Below are 14,239 nucleotides of genomic sequence, written 5' to 3' on the forward strand. Positions count from 1 at the left end.
AAGGGGCTAAATAAAGATTCTGGCTCAAAAGGTTAAATAAAATAATCTGCTTTAAGGCATGTCCTAAAAGAGTTATCTATTTTTTTTTATCATCACTCCAAAATACAATTGTTTTTAGACAAATACAGTATAAAAGGTTACTTTTTTTAGAATCACCAACAGAATTCACTGTTGAACAACAACAGAAAGAAAGCAACAGAACTTTCTCATGCAATGGAAAGAAGTGAATACAAAAATAAATTCTAAGACCACAGTCGATAAAATGAACAGCAACATACTTTGATGTTTCTAAGAAAGATAAGAAGACTATGAGTTTAATATGAAAGAAAGCCAAGGTATTTATAGTAAGTTAACAGCGGGACTGGCATCAAGAGCCTAGAAAGATCAGTAATAGTTATAGGAAACATAAAATACACACAGGCCAGAAGTACTCTCTTAATTCCAGGTTCCCCTGAGAAACTAGTTAAGCAGGAAGCACTGTTGTACTCCACAACTCCTCTCTGCTGTTGTTAAAATCCAAAATATTCTTAGTGGCTCTCAAAAACTCCTAGCACACTTCTTTTAAGTCTTGTCTCTTTCTGCCTACAACTTTAGCTTCACAGTCCACTTCTCAAAAGGCTACTTTTGCCAAGGCCTCTAATACACAATGGCTCCAGAACAGCAGCTTTCAGGAAGCAAATATATGGCTTGAGTAAAAAAGAGAAAGTAATGAGAATGCCCTGCATTCTAATATTATTTGTACTTCAGGGACAGCAGTATGAAAATCTTCTCTTTATCCAGCAGACAAGATAATAAACCCAGATCTCAGAACTCCACAGAGAAAACAATGAATGCAATTGATACAGAAATCCTTAAGATTACATAGAGAAGTATTTGCCAGCACTTAATACATAAAAGAAACTTCAATAAGTCATATCTTTTTCCAGTACAATGAACACATTTCCTAAATGATTTGAATTTAAAAATTACCTTACAATTAAACGGAAACAAACTCATATGTCATTAACAAGTAACCAATATATAGTTACAGTAATAGCCACTCATATATCAGAAGTGAAAAATAGCATACTTAAAAAGTGAGTCTTCAGAAGTGGAGAGAATGGGAAGTTACGACATTCAAATGTAGCCTTTAAATTTCAGTTTAAAAACAAAACAAGTGCTGCTTTTTGGGCTTGAGAAAAATCCCTTCCTTCCTCCATTGTTACTAAAGCAGTGATTTTACATCCAGTTCCACAAAAATCTACTTTGTTGCCCTTTTCTAAAAGTTGTACAGTGGCAACTGACAGGAATTTTCTACTTTAATTTTCTAATGCATTAGCCTTTCCGATATTTACAGACATTGTTGCTATTAAGTTATAAATACCAATAGTTTACAATGCTATAAATGGGCAAAACAAGATTAAACAATGCTAAAGTAGAAAATGTTAGCTGCAAGCTTCTCTACATTAACTAAACGACTATTCTTACAAGGCAGGAATGGCAAACAGGTTTTGTCTTGCATGCCAACTCTAACCAACTGCTTTTATTTCTTCAACCACTGTATTAAAACTTCCTGGCTAGGCTCAGCTGGAAAAATGCTGTGGTATATGCCAAAAACAGAGTACAAAAAAAATAGCTGTATTGAGAATTCTGATACATATTTGCCATTCCTGTCATGGATTCTCACAAACAGTACTGATTTTCAACTATTTGCATCTAAGTTCTTAACAATTTATTACAAGGTAGGCAAGATTTTAAATACAATTCTTGATTTTTTCACTTTCCAGTATGAATGTCTACATTTAACATTTAAAATCTATTCAGATTTCCACAAATAACCAATTAAATACCTGGCATGCCAGTAGCAAGACCCTGACCAAAAGCCAATGTTGGATTTGCTGCTGCAGCTGCTGCAAGGGATTCTGCTTGCTGCCCTTGCTGACCCTGATTGGGAGTAAGAGGACGCTGACCTGCTCCAGCACGGAGAACCTACAAAGGTCAAACAATTTTCTTAAAAAGTGTATTATGAAATAACAAATAAGTCAATTTACCTTGGACAGCTGTGTATATATTACAAATAGCTGTTTGATAGTCTTTGAACAGTTATATGCAATGGAATGTAGAGTTAGCATGAAAAAAATTACAAAATGCTTTAATATCAAAAACAATGCATGAAGGTTTTAGAATGTCTTTGGGTAAAAATTATTTCTAAGATTTGTGCTCTTTACCAAGGTAATATTAAAAAAAAAAAAAAAAGACTCGAGAGTAGGACAAATGGCAAAATCTTAACTAAAAGATTTAAAAAATTTAGATTTTATTAAAATGATTTTTCTGTGGCTGTAAATGGAAACACAGGAAGCTTAAGGGAACAAATTATGAATTTGTTATAAGACAGTGATACAGAGTAAAAATTTCAAATCAAGTTTTTAGAATTCAGAAGCTTTAATGAAAATGAATAAAAAGCTACTTTTAAACAAAAAACTTCAATAAAAAAACAAAATTACATCAAAACAAGGTGAAATCTCTTAAGGCTGGTCAAGTCTTACAACTTTACAACACACAGCTGTTACAGTTATGATACACAAACATGATAAACAATCATTAATTTCAGAAATATAAAAATAATTCAAGACAAGCAGGATTCAAGCACACGTGTACTGTTAAGATAATGTGACATTTTTACTTTCCTCAGGAGCACGTTTTAAAAAAAAAAAGGATAATGTGACATTTTTATGGTTGCCCAAAGATACAGATTAAAAAATAATTTCAATAGATTTAGGGGGTACAAAAAATAACTTATTAAATAACATTGTGTTATGATGTACAAGGACTGAGCCAAAGGACAGTTTCAACAGAACACCAATCTAGTATTAAAAGAAAATTCAATATGGTATAATGAAGGAAATTCAGAATGAAGTTTAACTGCCAAGTAAGCAACAACATACTTGTCATTAAGTTGCATCTTTGATATAAATATAATGAATGTGACAGCCAGAATTTTGACATTTACCAAGAGAGTTTTTTACAATTATCAAGATAGTTCTTTGAAAAGGGCTGAGGACTGGGCATGGCAGCCGATGCCTGTAATCCTAGATCTTTGGGAGGCTGAGGTGGGAAGATTGCTTGAGACCAGGAGTTTGAGACCAGCCTGAGCAAGAATGTGACCTATCTGTACAAAATAATAGAAAAATCAGCCAGGCATGGTGGTGCTCGCCTGTAGGCCCAGCTACTAAGGAGGCTGAGGCAGGAGGATCGCTTCAGCCCAGGACTTTGAGATTGCAGTGAGCTATGATGAGGCCACCGCACTAGCCTGGGTGATAGAGGGAGACCCTATCAAAACAAAAAAGGAAAAAAAGGAAGAGAGAAATAAGGCAGGCAGGGAGGGAAAAGGCTGAAAATTTTTTTTAAAAAATTCATAACAAACATTTTCTTCCTTCTTTAAGAAATTAAACCTAACCTTTAGTAAAACATATTCAGTTAACATTTAAAATTGTAATTTAAATGCTTGGAGAAAAATGAAGGGACAATTATTTTAGAAACATTAATATACTTCTAAAGAAGTGATGAAGAAGAAATTTCTAAAATTGCTAGAGATTTCATCAAGACAGCAAAATAACAGAAACACAGAAATGGGGGAATGCATACACCAAATCTCTAAATACATATAATACTGATTGGGGGGAATCCCATGCAATAAATAACCAACAATATGCCAGGTACCATGTTATATACTGAGGAAACAAAAGAGAAAAAGGACACAAATCTTAAACACCAGGAGCTCATAGAATTTCAAAGAATTTATTTAATTTCAAAGACACTATTTCAAGAAAAAAGGCCTACCTGTTGCTGTCCAGGCTGAGCTTGTGATGCTGCCTGCTGATTGGCTGTGTTGTTTGCCGCAGCGGCAGCTTGTTGCTGAAATAAATTGGCTGGATACACCCCCCATGGAACACCATAATACTGAGGTGGAACCACCGCTGGACCTAAACCCCACACCCAAACCGCCCCCCCCAAAAAAGAAGAGTCACTAGATTTTATAGCTACATGAGGTTACCATTAGATTATAAAAGGGGACAGGCATAAGACTTAGAGCAAAACATGTCCTTATAATCTTCTACCCAGTTACATGTGTTATACTCTATTTTTTCTGATTCTTTAGGGAGTAAGCATCATCCAGGTATGGATTATTATTAAAGTGTTCAGGAGTGACACCAGGGATCTTAGAGCAAAATTCAAGGCCACCAATGGAGTAACTGGACATTTAACACCATCTATTCAACATTTAATGAATGCCTATTTATGGATCTGACACTGATAAATACAGGTAATATAGTCGGGGAATACTAGATACCATAAAACTATTAAGATTTCTTATGCTCAATTCATCACTTCTCTCATAAAGAGGACTTTTTGACTATTCAGATGAATTACAATTTTAAAAAAAATCTTTTGCTTTACAATCTATAACACAAAACTAGGGAACATTCAGGCATGAAGCCTGCTACAACAGTATTTGAATTGTAAACTTTAAATTTAAAAATATTCTTCACATTTGAAACAGCACTAGTCACAATTCTCACAAAGCAACTGAAAATTATATGAAAACAAATGAGATATCAGTGTTTATGTGGTCAGGGAAATGAGACTAGTGAGTCAAGATAAAGAACTACATAATGTAAGAACAGAGGAAAGTAAAGGTAAGAACTAGAAAAACGTTGAATGAATGGTTCCTGCTCTATTTTACTTTATTCAAGATAATATTTGATTCCTTGAGAATAAATATTATAATAAACAATAAGCCCCACAATTAAAGCAATGAATAAAATGTCAAATGATTCCTGATACAACAGACATGCCCTAAAATCTTAGCAGTGAAAGTTTAGAACATCTTAATTTGTATATCGGTTTCACCTAGTTCTATAAGAAAATAAAGCCCAGTATATTTTACTAAATCACTAAAATCAAAGCTTTAGGCCAGGTGTGGTAGCTCATGCCTCTAACTTTGGGAGGCTGAAGCAGGAGGATCACTTAAGGCCAGCCTGGGCAACACTACAGGACACTATCTATACAAAAAAAAATTTTTTTTTAAATTAGGCTGGGTGCGGTGGCTCACACCTGTAATCCTAGCACTTTGGAGGCCAAGGCAGGAGGACTGATTGAGGCCATGAGTTCAGGACCAGCATGAGCAAGAGCAAGACCCCATCCCTACAACAAATAGAAAAATTAGCCGGGTATGGTGGTACAGGACTACCAGTCCTAGGTATTTGGGAGGCTGAGGCAAGAGGATAGCTTGAGCCCCAGGAATCTAAGGTTGTAGTGACCTATGATGATCCACTGCACTCTAGAGTTCGGGTGACAGAGTGAGACCCTGTCTCAAGGGAAAAAGAAAGGCGGGGGAGGAAAAAAAAGAGCTTTCAAAACTTTAAAGGCAAAATATATTTCTAAAGATTGGTGCTAAAAAGAGTTTATGGCTGGGCATGGTGGCTCACACCTGTAATCCCAGCACTCTGGGAGGCCGAGGCGGGCGGATTGTTTGAGCTCAGGAGTTCACGACCAGCCTGAGCAAGAGCCAGACCCCGTCTCTACTAAAAATAGAAAGAAATTATATGGACAGCTAAAAAAGTATATATAGAGAAAAATTAGCCAGGCATGGGGGCACATGCCTGTAGTCCCAGCTACTCGGGAGGCTGAGGCAGTTGTATTCCTTGAGCCCAGGAGTTTGAGATTGCTGTGAGCTAGGCTGATGCCATGGCACTCTAGCCCGGGCAATGGAGTGAGACTCTGTCTCAAAAAAAAAGAGTTTATGAAGAAAGAATACATTGTAAAAGCAAAACAAACCTGACATCTACCTAGAACCTCGCTATCCAACACAGCCAGAAGCTACCTGTGGCTAATGAACTAAAAGGTAGACAGCTCCAAATTGAGACGTGCTGTTATTTAATATATACAGGCTTTAAAGACTTAGCATGGAAAAAAAGGGAAGATATCTATTAATAATTCTAAAAATATCGATTACATGTTGAAATAGTTTCTACATGTTGGGGCAAACCAAACGTATCGTTGCAATTAATTTAATCTGGTTTTTACTTTTATAATATGGCTACTAGAAATTTTAAATTACATATTCTGGCTCATATTGTATCTCTACTGGATACCATTGGTCCTAGAAAGCTTATTATCCCCGAACTAAATGACCACTTAAAGTTGCTCCTTTCAGTACCATAGGTTAATGGTTCTCTGTATGTATACTATGTCAGCACTTTACATACTAACACCTAGTAAATAGCACCAGAAAAGTTCACACCTTCATGGAATCACACGCAAATCTACACCAAAGGCTACTGAATGTGACAGGTTAGTTTCGGTCTGGTAGCTAAGATACCAAAGAAGAATTTGAAATTAACTCCTCCTGCCCACTTTGTAAAACAAGATCTTGAATTATAAAAGTCCCTAAACTCCACAGAAAAGACTGCCTGTCTATAGTTGTGATAATAAATACCAGAAGTCGATTTAAAACTCTCTGATTACTGACAATCATCTCAGTGAAGATATCCCTGAAAGCCAAAAAATCCCTGACAGCCTTAAGTTTTTAAAGTTACCCCATCAGCAGACACATTTCAGTGAACACAATTCTAAGGTTGACATAAATCAATTCTTGCCTGTATAACCAACATAAACCACACCTGAGACTAACTCATTTCTGTCTCGTAACTAACTCAACCTAACACAAACTCCTCCCCAAAACCCTAATTACAGTCAGCATATTGCTTCGTTCAGTAAGACCATGCCTGACCAGCACACTTTTGCTTACTTAAATAAGCAATAAATCCAGCTTTGGTTTTTATTTCAGATTTTGAGTGATGGTTTCAGGCTTTGACAATTTTTAATAAGTTTTTTCAACTCTACCCTAACTTTTTGTCCCCAGGTTGCTTGTACCATTTGAACACTGCTCAAGAAACTTTTTAGATATGCATTTTCTCAGGATTGCTGAAGGTCTTTATATCTTATGTTATCCCTGACCTGGGCATTCACACCACCTACCTCCAATTTATTTTCTAAGAAGTAACTCTGCATGTCTCTGTGGGTGATGGGACTGGTCATTAAAATGGAGATTCATGGTTGACAATGTAAGATTTCTAAAACTACAAAACTGAAATGTAAACCAATAGGGTATAGGAGGAAAGAGTTACCGCTTAAACTTTCCCCTATAGCATTACAGTTGAAAAATAACTCCCTGGAAACTTCAGTTCATTCTGGATAATCCTTTAGAATCTCCTAGGAATTTCAAATTGCTCAAATAGATAAAAATAAAGCTTACACCAACATTAAAACTAAATCCATAATAAGCAACAAGGATGAACAGTAAGTTACCTGCTAATGTTGCTGCTGCAGCCAATCCTGCCGCAGTATACGGATCGGTCCCTGGAGGAGCAGCACTAATAATATATGGATTTGGCACAAATGCAGCTGGAGCAAGGCCTGCTGAGAATACACCAGCTATATTTAAAAGGGGGAGAAATAATGAATAAAAATGTAAAGTATGATTTTCTTCATTAGGTAAAAACATTTCTACTCTGAATCTGGAGTGGAGTGGGGAAGCAGATAATAGTTCAAACTTTTGCTCAGTAATTTGGGGTATGTAATATTGACTCTAAGTTTTTTAAGAAATGGGATTGGTCATTAAAATGGAGATTCATGGTTGACAATGTAAGATTTCCAAAACTATAAAACTGAAATGTAAGCCAATCAAATATAAGAGGAAAGTTATGATATAGGATTTTTGTGAGAATTAGATATTGAATATGAAACGATTATATACTGCTAGCACACAACAGACATAATAAACATTAGAGCTAAAATTACTGCTGTTCAGTAATAGTTTTTCATTCAATCTTTATTACGACATACTATGAGCCAGGAATTCAACAGCAAGGAAAGAGGATACAATCTGTCCTCACAAAGCACTCTAGTGAGAAAGAGAAATAAATTAGCAATTAGAATACAGTATAACAAGTGCTATGGGCACAGTGGTGGGAGATCTAACAAACTTTGGAAGCGGTGGGTGGAAAAGATGGGGTATGATAGAAGATAAAATAAACCAAAATGAAGGATAATGAGTTTCCCCTCTCATATTAAGTAGTTTGGACTTTACCCTGCCAGCAATAGGGAAACAAGAAAAAGCTTAAAGGAGAGTGACTTTAAGCCCACTTCTGAATCTAACACATGCCCATCCGGATTTAGTAAAGTCTAAACAAGATTTGAAAATACTACATTTGCATTACTCATTAAAGAAACAAGAAACTCCCAGGTACTGAGACATCATTGTATAAACTTTTCAATCAGTTACTGAAAAAATTACTTTGAAAATTTGTTGCTAGGACTGTCTCTTTTGGGAAGTAACTGAGGCAAGTGGAAGGTAAGAAAATCATAACCAAGGCTGGGTGCAGTGGCTCACGCCTCTAATCCTAGTGCTTTGGGAGGCCAAATGGGAGGACTGCTTGAGGCCAAGAGTTCAAGACTAGCCTGGGCAACACAGTAAGACCTGTCTCTTCAAAAGTGGGGGGAAAAAAAAAAGGCAGGCATGGTGGCACATGCCTGTAAGTCCCAGCTAATTGGGAGTCTGAGGTGGCAGGATTGCTAGAGCCCAGGAGTTTGAGGCTATAGTGAGCTGCATCACTGCACACACACACACACAAAAAAAAAAAAAAAGAAAGAAAGAAAGAAAGAAAATCATGAACAAGAATGAAATGTTTTTAAAATTAAAGGAGATAAAAACGGTTCAATTTTTTTAAAAAGTATTCTAAAGGAGTATTTTTCTTAAAGTCTAGGCCTTAAATTCAGAATTCAGAAAATATTTTAAAACTGTTATTATAGGAGCTTTCCAAGTTTTTGACCATGATCCACAATATGAAATACATTTTACTTCAACCTAGTGTCCATACACATACATATATGCTACAAAGAAGTCTTACAGAAAAAAATTTATCCGTATGAAGTTCCACTGTACTCTATATTGCACTCAATTTTTCTATAATCTATTTAATTTTTAAAAATACAGGTCACAACAAACTTGATTTTATTCCTAGATACAACACAGCCATTTTGAAAAATCTGCTTTTTATAAAGGAAGTATGAATTAAACGTCAATAAGAATCCTTGCATTTTAAAGTCATCTGCTCGGAGTTACATTCTTAACTATTTCCTAGGTTAAAAGTTAAGATTCCCATCAGATTCATCTATCATGAATTATCTTTATGACAAGAATAAAAAATAACATATTAGTATTCATGTTCTACTTATTACCACTATAAAGTCTAAAAATCAGAATATAATTTTTTAATATTTTATGATAAGAGATTGTTTTTAAAAATTCAAATACAACTGGTGTATATAAAGTGAGTGTTCATGTAAGCTTTACTGACACACTGGTTTGTCTCCTTAATTTTTAAATACACATTACTCATACATTTTGTATTCTAATTTATAATGGTATTTTAACATGCTTTTCCCACTTATTATTTAAGCATAGATTTCTGTCTACAGATACATATCTAGCTCATTTTTTTAATGACTATGTAATGTGTATTCTACTATAGAGAAGGAATGTGATTTAATCACTCTAGTGATATACATATATATATATATATATATTTGGGTGGTTCATTATCTTTTGCTATAAATAATGCCATTACTTTTTAACTACACAGATCTCTGCATTATTATATCTTTATGAAAATTTACTTAAAAAATGGGTAAATACATAAATTCTTGACACATATTTCCAGATTATCTGCCAGGAATATTGTACCAATTTATATTCCTATCAAGAGGATGTAAGCCACACTCTTACCAAAATAGGACATTATCAAAGTTTTTAAATAGTTGCCAATCTGACAGGCAAAGTAAAACATTTTAGGAAAAAAACAAACTACTTTGTTTTAATTTATGGTTCCTTGGCTATCAACAAGGCAAAATGTGTTAATCTTCTATGCCTTTGTTTTTCTCATTTAAGTTTTCAATCCATTAGGAATAAGAACTAATTATCTCCAAGCTATTTTCCAAATAATCATTCTTTTGTCGTTGATTTGATATTTCAATTAAAATTCATTCCACCACTCTACCCCAAACAAGCGTGCATGCACACAACAATCTATTTCATAGTCTTCCTATTCACTGGTCTACTTGTCTATTTTTAGGCCAGGTACTAATCACTGGGCTAATCACTGTAAATAGTAATTGTTTTAAAAGATGGTTGAACAAGTCCTCCTCAAGTTTTCCACTAATTTTCTGATTTTACTTTTCTGAAACAAATACCAAACTTTCAAGTTTCAAAAAGTACAAAATAGGACAAAAACCTGTTGGAATTCTGACCAAGATTAAATCTACACGTTAATTTAGGAAGAACTGAAATCCTTACAATGTTGAGTTTTCTTTAAAAAGTATGTGTTATTCAAGACTTCAAGGAGCCGGGCGCGGTGGCTCACGCCTGTAATCCTAGCTCTGGGAGGCCGAGGCGGGTGGATTGCTCGAGGTCAGGAGTTCGAGACCAGCCTGAGCAAGAGTGAGACCCCGTCTCTACTAAAAACAGAAAGAAATTATCTGGCCAACTAAAAATATATATACAAAAAAAAAATTAGCCGGGCATGGTGGCTCATGCCTGTAGTCCCAGCTACCCGGGAGGCTGAGGCAGTAGGATCGCTTAAGCCCAGGAGTCTGAGGTTGCTGTGAGCCAGGCTGATGCCACGGCACTCACTCTAGCCCGGGCAACAGAGCGAGACTCTGTCTCAAAAAAAAAAAAAAAAAAAAAAAAAAAGACTTCAAGGAAAGTTACTTTACAAATGCCTTGCACATCTTTAGTTACTCCCTAATCTACTCCCGTAGCTTTTCATTTCTCTTTTATATTTTTCATGTCCTGATTACTATGGGTAATTTCAGTGTTCTCTATTTTCTAGTTAATTGAGTCCTAGGTGTTAGCCAGTCAATTATGCAGCACACTTACAACTATTTTTCAATGACTTTTATTTATAAGATCCTGAAATGGTTCATTTCCACATCACTGTTGTCTCAAGACCTCCAATGATCTCTGATGGCATAAGTCCTTTATCTCTCTTTTTTTTTTTCTGAGACAGAGTCTTGCTGTGTTGCCTGGGCTAGAGTGAGTGCCGTGGTGTCAGCCTAGCTCACAGCAACCTCAAACTGCTGGGCTTAAGCGATCCTACTGCCTCCCCAGTAGCTGGGACTACAAGCATGCGCCACCATGCCCGGCTAATTTTTTCTATATATATATTTTAGTTGGCCAGATAATTTCTTTCTATTTTTAGTAGAGACGGGGTCTTGCTCTTGCTGAGGCTGGTCTCAAACTCTTGACCTTGAGCAATCCACCTGCCTCGGCCTCCCAGAGTGCTAGGATTACACGCGTGAGCCACCGCACCTGGCCAGTCCTTTATCTCTTAAGCTTCTATATAAAGTTCTCTTATTTCTACATCTTGAAACTTTGTTATATTACTGTTTTTCCTGGCTGGGCTTGTTTGTACTGTCATTTCTGTCTGAAACACTCTCTTACATGACAGTTTCTCTTGCACTCACCCGTCCATCAGGTGGTATTCACGATTATCTTGAATACACAAATCTCCAAATCAAGTCTTCTATCAGTGGCTTGGGGGCTCTTACCTTACATTGATTACCAATCCTTGTAGTGTATATAGGCCCTCTTTTTGTTTGTTTATTCCTCTTCTAGCCCTCTGCGGGTCACATGGCTTTATTCCCAATTTATTCCTACGGATTTTTTCCTCAATTTCTTGTACTGCAAACATTCCCAAACCACCTACACAATCCTGTCATTTTTTCGTTCTATGGCATCTATTATCTCTTTCTGGTCCAGCTCATGGGCCAAGTCTAGCCTGTACCTATTTTTGTATGAACTAGTTAAGAACAATTTTAACATTTTTAAATGGTTAAAAAAGTAATTCGTGATACATGGAAATTGTATGAAATTCAAATTTCAGTATCCATATGAAAAGCTGTGTTGGACCACAGAAATATACATTTATACACATATCATTGATGACCACTGTCATGCTGTAACAGCAGAGCTGACTGTCAATGCAACCATATAGCCTACAAAGCTTAAAATATTCACTATCTGGCCCTTTATAGAAAGAATTTGTCAACCCCACTTAACAGAAATCTTCTGGAGCTGCACTAACCAATATGGTAATTACTAGCCACATACAGCCACTGTGCATTCCTACTTATAGCTGATCTCAAGTCGGACTAGCCACAAGTAGAAAAATGTACATCTGATTTCAAAGACTTAATATGAAGAAAAGAATGTGAAATTCTCATTAGCAGGTTTTATATTGATTACATTTTGAAATGATATTTTGAGTATCAGTTAAATACTATTCAAGTTAATTTCACCTATTTCTTATTTTTAAAAAATGCCTATTAAATAATATTATGTGGTATATATTGTATTTCTATTGTATAGTGCTACTGTAAATGAACTACTGGCCAACTAAACTAACAGATGACTGGGCAAACTTGGATTAAAGAACTGATTTTGGCTTGGCGCGGGGGCTCACGCCTGTAATCCTAGCACTCTGAAAGACCGAGGCAGGAGGATTGCTCAAAGTCAGGAGTTCGAGACCAGCCTGAGCAAGAGCGAGACCCCGTCTCTACTAAAAATAGAAACAAACTATCTGGACAGCTAAAAATAAATGGAAAAAAAATTAGCCGGGCACATGGCGCATGCCTGTAGTCCTAGCTACTCAGGAGGCTGAGGCAGTAGGATTGCTTGAGCCCAGGAGTTTGAGGTTGCTGTGAGCTGGGCAGACGCCACAGAACTCTAGTCCGGGCAACAGAGTGAGACTCTGTCTCAAAATAAAGAAAAACCAGCTATAACAAAAGATAAGGAGGCCATTTTCAATAACAAAACATAAAATACATAAAATAAGCTTATCAAGAAATATGGAAACTTAATGAGAAAAACTTTAAAGTACTCATAAATGACACTAAAGTAGACCTAAACAAAAGTAAAGACATATTATGCCTTGGATGAGAATACTTAATTAATGTCATAAAGATTCAGTGTTCCCTAAGTAAATTACAAAACGTAACCCAATCTTTTGGAAGTAGATAAACTGATTCATATGAAAGTTCATATGAAAAATTAACTAATCCCCGTAGTTCACATAGTTGGGCGTTGGGGGAGAAAAAGCAAACCTCAAAAAAAAAAAAAAAAAAAAAAGAGGAGTAATAGGTGTATTATCCTATAAAATACTAAAATACGCATAAAGTCTCAAGAAATAAAAATTTGTACTGACCCATGAATAGAGAGCAATCAGTACATTTCTAACAATGAGATGATGGATGGAAAAAGTACAGTGATAAAGGGAATTGGGGAGAAGGAGGAAAGAACCAGGGCAAGAGTGCATGCTGCTGTTAGAAGTCATTTATAAATGTAGACATCTTTGATTAAAACCAAAAATAAAATCTGGGACCTAAGAAGCCTTACGTCACTGATACAAAGTAATACAAAGTTAAGGGAAGAGAACCAACTTAGTATATCCTCCCCCTCCTCCCCAACTCTGATGTTGAGTATTCACGAACTATTTCTAACCAGGAATTAAGTTTAGCCAAAATCAGATAGGCACAAAAATGCTTACACAAATCTACATGTGATAAAATGATACAAAACTATATATATCGTCATCAATGTCGTAATACTGTTCCTGATATTGTGTTAATACTATAATTATTTAAGATGTAGCCATTACGGGAAACTGGGTAAACAATACGGGGAATCTCTCTGTACTCTTTTGCAACTTCACGTGAATCTATAATTATTTCAAAATAAAAACTTGTTGTATTCAACTTATTTTATTCCATATTCTACTAACGGAAGGGTCAGGAAAACAGGTGGGAGGGGGAAAAAACTAATAAAAACTAATCACGAAATGGCTACCAGCAAGACTGATCTGTATTAACAACCAGTAAAAATTTATACTGGGCGCAGGGGGGCGCAATAAGCAAAAATAAGAATACCTCAACAGCAGTAAAAACTCACATTACATTTCACAGTAAAGACTAAAGGTCAAAGACCAAATAACGTAGGACGAAAATATTTTTAAGAAATTTTCTTGGGATTCCTATTTCAAAACAATTTTTAAATGAACATTCTGATTTGATAATGGACACAAATAACTACATTTGAATTTCTAGGTGTTTGACTCTCGACTTCACGTTGGGAAAAATCTTG

At 35.7% G+C, this 14,239-nt stretch overlaps 1 protein-coding gene across 14 annotated transcripts in view; it reads right to left on the minus strand.

Moving 5' to 3' along the window:
* The window catches only part of PUM2 (pumilio RNA binding family member 2), a 91,258-nt gene that overhangs the window by 42,879 nt on the left and 34,140 nt on the right, over window positions 1-14,239 (minus strand). For all 14 annotated transcript variants that reach the window (XM_045549103.1, XM_045549097.1, XM_045549092.1 and 11 more), the window contains 3 exons: window positions 7,351-7,476; window positions 3,820-3,962; window positions 1,830-1,968 (listed from right to left, as the gene is read on the minus strand). In XM_045549103.1, coding sequence (XP_045405059.1) covers window positions 1,830-1,968; window positions 3,820-3,962; window positions 7,351-7,476 — 408 coding nt within the window. The remainder of the gene's footprint in view (window positions 1-1,829; window positions 1,969-3,819; window positions 3,963-7,350; window positions 7,477-14,239) is intronic.

Source organism: Lemur catta, chromosome 4 (assembly GCF_020740605.2).
Source record: "Lemur catta isolate mLemCat1 chromosome 4, mLemCat1.pri, whole genome shotgun sequence".
NCBI classification, from domain to species: domain Eukaryota; kingdom Metazoa; phylum Chordata; class Mammalia; order Primates; family Lemuridae; genus Lemur; species Lemur catta.